Source organism: Oratosquilla oratoria, chromosome 42 (genome assembly GCF_046742065.1).
Source record: "Oratosquilla oratoria isolate Oo_2021 chromosome 42, ASM4674206v1, whole genome shotgun sequence".
Lineage (NCBI taxonomy): Eukaryota > Metazoa > Arthropoda > Malacostraca > Stomatopoda > Squillidae > Oratosquilla > Oratosquilla oratoria.
The window spans coordinates 14,380,902-14,388,401 of NC_134818.1; the positions used below are offsets into that span (position 1 = coordinate 14,380,902).

The window sequence follows — 7,500 nt, forward strand, 5'->3', positions numbered from 1 at the left end:
CACTGCTGGAGATTGGAGAGAAATGTAGGATTCGAACCCAAAACTAAGCTAATGCAAGGCTAGCTCGCATCCAAATACGTTACCATGACACAAGGTGAAAGAACCAAATTCATTTGGGTTAAGTATTTCTTCAAGAAAGATATCCTCGCGTTCTTGGCGAGCTTCAAGACTAAAATCATCTTCGATCAAACTAATCTCCTTTATGTCTTCCAGACCTTCGCTAAATATATAATCCACTTCAAGATAAAACCAGTGAAGAAATTCATCGTCGTTGTAGCTTATAACGACATCATCCTTTTGCTCATTTTCAAAATCTTTCGTGAAACAAGATGTCAAAGAATTAGACACCCGTTTCTTGAGTCTGTGAGAGACGCCAGGAATTACAAGGCTGATGAGGAAGAAGGAGGCAAGTTCCAAACATGCAGAGATGAGTGTGACAACGAGAGCTTTCGAAGAAAACGCTGCTGGATCGACAAAAATCGAACTCGGGCAGAAAACGCCGAAGAATCCGAAGAATTCCATCGACGCGATTCTAAACAGGTAGAAATCCCTCAGGGAGCATAGCTTCTTTTGAAATTCAAATATTCATATGGTAGATGTTATCACATAAAAATGTCTTTACGAAATGCATACGCACGTGAATATTGTACATCTATACATATATACACACTTGTCTAAAGACAGAATGATTATACTGTATGTGTGCGTGTATATGTATACGTACCCACTTGCACATACACACACACGCTATTATCACTATTATCATCATTATGATTATTATCATTATTGATGGTGATATCATTATTGATGGTGATATTATTATTATTATTATTATTATTATTATTATTATTATTATTATTATTATTATTATTATTATTATTATTATTATTATTATATTATTATCATGATATTATTATCATTATATTATTAGCATTATATTATTATCATTATATTATTAGCATTATATTATTAGCATTATATTATTAGCATTATATCATTATCATTATATCATTATCATTACATCATTATCATTATATGAGTATCATTATCATCGTCATTATCATTATCGTTGTCTTCTCCATTTCTCGAGCACTCGCGTTCAGACGAACTACAATATCCTTCGTTCTTTGTTTCCCCTTTTATGATGACGATGGTTGCGGTTTATCTTATAGATCTCATTGCTTATGTTATGCTATTAAGCTCAGCTGAGGGTCAGACAAAGCGAGGTCACGTCATACACGGGCGGGGTCACTATCGATCTCCCAGTCCTAAACTCACTTCTCCAATGAAATATATAAAGTATATCACTAACTGGTTCAGCCCTGTGGACTGGCACTTGGTTCCCGGGATGGGTTTTTGTTGAGCTCGGTCAGTGGCTATCATCGGTTTTATAAATAGCGTAATATCATGGTCTCTCTATTCTTTCTCTTTCTCGGTTACTTTTGATCTTCGCTCGGTTTTCTTTTTCCTTTTTCTTGCATATCAAATTTCAATTGTTTTTCTTCGATACTATACAATAGCACAAAGAATTATCTTTGATAATAATAATAATAATAATTTTATTTGGCAATATATCAAATACATGAAATACAGATAATGAAAAGAACACAGTTCGAAATTACAATTACAATTGCCGAGGATAACACAAAAAAGCATGTAAGCTTATTTCCATTGTGCTTCTATGCATTGCGAATAGTTACTTTAAGAGTGCGTTGTTATTCAAAATATCACAAGAAATTCATGCACATTTCCATATATAATGTTAATTAGCAAAATAGATCACTTGTACTCCAAAATGTACCATATGGATTTATCAGGCGTGCCAACATTTCTCAAAATGCCTCAGTCCTTTCCAGATACTTTCGTCACTTGTGTTATATTGCCTCGGTGGACAAAACTCAAAAGACATTTTTTACACGTATTCCTACCTTACTCTTTATTTTTCTACTAACGTTGCCAAATCCTTTCACTTCATATGCAGTCCTTGTTCCTCCTTACTCCTCTCTTCTTCATATCTTTTCTTCCTTTCCTCGTTCATTCACAATTGTTCCTTTACTTTGCTTCTCTACGGCTACTGCTATCCGATATTTTATCATGCTTTCTCTTTGTTCTCTTTCTTCGTTTTCCTCTATCTTTTTGTTCATTTTCTCTCACTCTTTTTCTGTCCCTACGTCTTATTCTTCTCTCTCTCTCTCTCTCTCTCTCTCTCTCTCTCTCTCTCTCTCTCTCTCTCTCTATTTCTTTTTTTTCATTGTTCTCCCTCTTATCAAAGGATTACAAAGGCAAAGCATGCCGACAGGAGACCTTTTGATCCATATCTAGGTCGGATGCAAAAAAAAAAAAAAAATCATATTAATAATAAATTAAAACTATAACTATAACAATGTAAATAACAATTAAAATACATAAATAAATGCATTGGTATAGTTGAATAACAAACAAACAGGTAAATAGTAAATGATAATAAATTGACATATAACTAATAATAAATGAAAATCAGACAGACAAATTATAACAAAACAAAAACAAATAATATAACATAAATTATAATAATTACAGCATCTTACTTAGGTATTTATCTAAATGATTCTTAAAGCTTCGAACTGAAAACTGAACTACATAGCACTACCTGTGCAGGAAGTTTATTCCATTCATCTAACTACACGGTTGGCAAAGTTGTTCTACTACCTACTTCCAAATTGAATCTATTTTCCGGACAGTTTGAGACCATTGTTTCTTGTCTGATTCTCATTCAACTTTCCTTTTCCATTCTCTTTTTCTCTCTCTTCTTTCTCTTCCTCTTCTCCTCCATCTCTATATATCTTTCTTCACACTTGTCTTGTTTTTCTTTTACTGAAATCTCTATTTCTCGGCTTTTTCCTTTCTTTCTCCACTTTCTTTTCCTCTTCTTCCTTCTCCCTTTCCTCCATTTCTTTACATTCATTTCTTTTCTCTCTTTCTCCTGATTATTAAGATTTCAAGTTTTCTGCCATTATCATCTTAGTTCCACAACGCATACGAGACATTGCATCATCTAAGGTTTCTTAGAAAATGCAATCTTAGGAATACACACTAGGACGCACACTCTTGCGACAACCACCTTTGCCCCAACTTCTCAGATAGCCGAAGTTAGTGGCAGGCACCGAAAGCTGTTGGGCATCGTTCTCAGTCTCCAATAATCACGGAACAAGAACGGAACCACATGTGGCAGTAGGGAAGTTAAATTGAGGTTCTCATTACTTTATTCTTTGCATTTCTCTCAGACGTCTTCCTCCTTTCTTCGTTCTAATCTTCCTCTTCCTTCTTCCTTTACTATCCAATTCCTTTTGTGTCTCCTCTCTTTCCTCTTTGTTCCCTTTTTCCTTTGAAACGTATCCCATACTCTTCATTTTCTTACATCTCTTCTCTTTTATCTCATTCCTTCCTTTTCTCTTCTCCGTGTCTGAACGTCCTTGTAACTATGTTCTGTTCCTTTCCTCTCCATTTTCCCTTTTACTCTAATTCTCTTCGCTTCGCCGATTTTCTTTCTCTTCGTTCTTGGGCATCCGATATCAGGTTGGGTGGTTAGGAAGATGGTGAGGAGTCTACGCCAGGGGTGTAGCTGCGGCCGAAGCCGTCACCTTTGCCCAATTATGCGCTTTAGATACTATTGCGGCAGGTAACAGTCACTACTGGGAACCGGAGGGGAGGGAGAGACTCGAACCCACGACTACGGGAATACGAGACCAGCACGTTTCCAATTACGCCAATAGCGGATGGGGATTAAGGATTGATGGATGATTTACTTTTTGGGACCACGAAGTCTCCAGCATCGTCAAAATTCTCTCAGAACTTCAACATCATCTTGCCCATCTAAGTACATCCACCTATATTTTAACAATTTTTCAACCATCACTCATGGCGTCATAGGAAGCGTGCTGATCTCGCATTCGTTAAGTTGTGGGTTCGAATCCCACATTCCTCTCCAGTTCCCAGCAGTGACTGTTACCTGCCCCAACAGTGCAAGTACACAGGGCAAAGATGATGGATTTGGGCGCAGCCACTCAGCGTCTCCTGGCGTAGGCTCCTCACCCCCCACTTTCCTACCACAGGGCAGTGACTATTCAAAATACGGCCAGTCCATGCATCCCATCGTTAGTCTCAAATTTGTATATATGTATAGTTCCCCAATTGTAACATCATTGAAGAAAATTCAGGATTTGAAACATTTCACAGATATACAGAACTGTTATATTTGTACCCATATCTAACATCAGAGAGAAGAATAACGATAAAGAAACCCCCTAATATATATATATATATATATATATATATATATATATATATATATATATATAGTAAAAGTATTAGTATGTGATTACATTTGGAGAAAGAGTAAATGCATACATACCTGCAGTGCCCATATTAAGTATAGAGATTTCCCCGAAGTAAGACCCTGCCTTGAGCGTAGCCAGCATAGTCTTCCCGTTGTCTGCGACCACCTGGAGGCGTCCCCGGTTGACGATGTACATCTCCTTACCCACCTCGCCTGCAGGAGAATAAGATCGAAGTCAGACTTCGGCTGTCGTTGAGGTTATAGGCACCTCCCAACGGGAGACAGGAGTCATATCTCCTGACAAAGCATACCGACAGGAGACATTTCGATCCATAACAAGGTCGGCTGAAAATTATGATGACGATTATGGTAATAATAATAAAATATTGATAACAACAATAACAACAACGACAACGACGACGACGACGATGATGATGGTGATGATGATGATGAGGAGGAGGAGGAGGAGGAGGAGGAAGAGGAGGAGGAGGAGGAGGAGGAGGAGGAGGAGGAGGAATTATTTAAAACCAATTCCCTGGGTGGACTCTCCTTCGTTTAGTGATAAGGTGAAATTATCTGTAATAAGTCGAAATCAAATGAAACTGCTGTCAATATCCTATTAGTTAGCACACCAACACCAACTGATTGTTTCAGTACCTTGACAGAAAATAAAAAAATTGTTTTTGCCAAAAGCCATATTGTAAAGCTCCTAAGGGTCGGAATTCTCTCTGGCTGGGGTGTCGGCCATTCCAGATCTCGTTCAAACTGGGGGTACACTCCTGAACTCCAGTGGATACCGTGTCGAACTTATGAACAGGTGGTCGTGAGTTCCATTCCCGCTGCGGGATATGTCGCCTTGGTCCCCGACAGCCCTGGTCAGGCGGGGAGGCGACTTAATATTGGCCTAAAAAAAAAAAAAAAAAAAAAAAAAAAAAAAAAAAAAAAAAAAAAAAAAAAAAAAAAAAAAAAAAAAAAAAAAAAAAAAATTGCCACAACTGACAAGCGTTTGCTTTACCAGGGGTTTCTCACTTCCCATAGTGAGTTTAGATATCCGCATGGAGCTCATGTGTACACTCAACTTCACCCAAAACTACCATACACTGGAACTTCCAAGGATGCATAATAATGACATGAAAAACTGAGCATTTAACGAAATACCTACAATAAAATTAAGCCATTTACCATAAACAAATATCAATACTAATTCTGACGTTTACATACGGTTTCGAAAGTGTTTTTATGAGTATCAAGGTGTGGCGCCTTGGGTAAAGGTGAATACATACGAGCGTTTTTCATTATATTTTTCTTTACGAATTTCAGGATGTGGTGCTGTCGAGTAAGGTCGGGTGTTCTTATACACACACACACATACACACACACACACACACACACACACACACACACACACACACACACACACACACACACACACACACACACACACACACACACACGCACACACACAAAAAAATCACTCCTCGTTATCTCGTTTACTTGACGCAGAGAACCTCTACAACTAGACATTTTTCTTCATTAATGACCCACGAGTAAGGAGCATGTTATCCTTGAGGCAAAGTTGTTTGTTTATGATGGTCGTACAGTTGCCTCCAGTTATAAGTAATAAACTGGTTCATGTTTTCCCGGAAAATGTGGAAAGCATATGGCTTTTTGTTGTGACTTACGACTTAAACGAGTTCTTTTTATAACCTTATGGACTAGTAGAGATCGTAAATGCGTCAGCTTCGCAGAAAACTCGGCTCCCTGTAGTAATTTGAAATGACACTAGTTGTACGTACTACGCCAGTACAAGCGAAATATTACTCCTCTTTCTTTTTTCTTCTTCTTTTTTTCTGGCCACGCCTCCCCATTAACAAAGGACTCTGGGGGAAAGTTGTCCTGATTATGCGCCAAAATACAAAAACACGACGACGTAATCTTCCCATAGGTCGTACGCACTGCGGCCGGCGCGGTTGAGGGATCCCAGCGTTCGTTAAAATCCGAATATTGCGGTGAGAAAATAAAGAGCCTTTTAAGTGAGGAGGTTTGGGGGATATTGATGTTGGGTTTAAATGAGTTTAAGCATCCACCTAATGGCATAGGGATCTAGGGGCTCTTTACACCAGAAATTGCTTGCGGCTGCTAAGCTAAGCTATGGGGACTGCGCGCGACAGAGGGGGGCGAGGGGCGGCGGAAAGAGACGGGGAACGGGACGGGGATGAGGATGGGGACGGGGGGACGGGGAAGTGAGCTAAAAGGGAGCAGAAGATGAAAGGGAGGCGAAAGGGAGAGGAAGGTCGATGGGGAAGGAAAGTTTAAGGAAAGTTGATGGGGAAGGAAAGTTTAGGGGAAGGGGAATGGAAAGTAAAGGGGAAGAGGTAAAAGGGGAAGAGGGCGCAGCGAGGGAAATGGGTGTGACAAGGGAAAGGGAGAACAGTTATAAAGGAAGGTGGATGGGGGGAGGGAGGGAGATGGATGGTGAAGGCGAGTTGAAAGGGGAATGGAGGGAGAGGGGAAAGGCAGAATGGAAAAGGGTTATAGAGAATAAAGTAATTGTATGGGAGGATGGAGAAGGCAAGGTAAGAGCATTACTATAAAATAAAATTCCGTCTAGCAGTGGCATGCCAAGCGTTTGTTTTGGACTTTGGGAAGATGTTTATTTCCTCAAAATCCCTAATTGATAGCCACTATTCATACTAAGAATACAAACTACTTCTCATTCATTTATGTTTATATAATACGCAAACAACATCCCCATCATCATTGGGGGAATATATGCCTGAGGGAGCGTGGCTTCGTTCACAGGCTGACGTCATTCCCCACGGTTTCTCGAAGTAAGCTTGTATACAGTCTCCCTTCCCATTCCAAATAGCTCTAGGCAGGATCAGTTGACTTGCTTTGTACCTAGGTATTATGGGCATCCCGTTCATATCCATCTTGTGGGGATCCCTGAGTGGGTTTAGCATCATGAACGCGTCATACATGCCCATGCAACCGGAGTTCACGCTCACGAATTATACTTACAACAGGCGTTGGCGTTGCAGATGCAAGTCGCCTTTCCACCCTTCAAATTACAGCTTCTTTGACTCATCTAACAGAGCGTGTGTGTGTGTGTGTGTGTGTGTGTGTGTGTGTGTGTGTGTGTGTGTGTGTGTGTGTGTGTGTGTGTGTGTGTGTGTGTGTGTGTG

General features: G+C 39.6%; 1 protein-coding gene across 1 annotated transcript in view; it reads right to left on the bottom strand.

The window, feature by feature from the left end:
• The window catches only part of LOC143021544 (cyclic nucleotide-gated channel alpha-3-like), a 451,572-nt gene that overhangs the window by 63,098 nt on the left and 380,974 nt on the right, over positions 1-7,500 (bottom strand). The window contains exon 4 of the mRNA XM_076179145.1: positions 4,391-4,528. Within this exon, the coding sequence (XP_076035260.1) occupies positions 4,391-4,528 (138 nt within the window). The remainder of the gene's footprint in view (positions 1-4,390; positions 4,529-7,500) is intronic.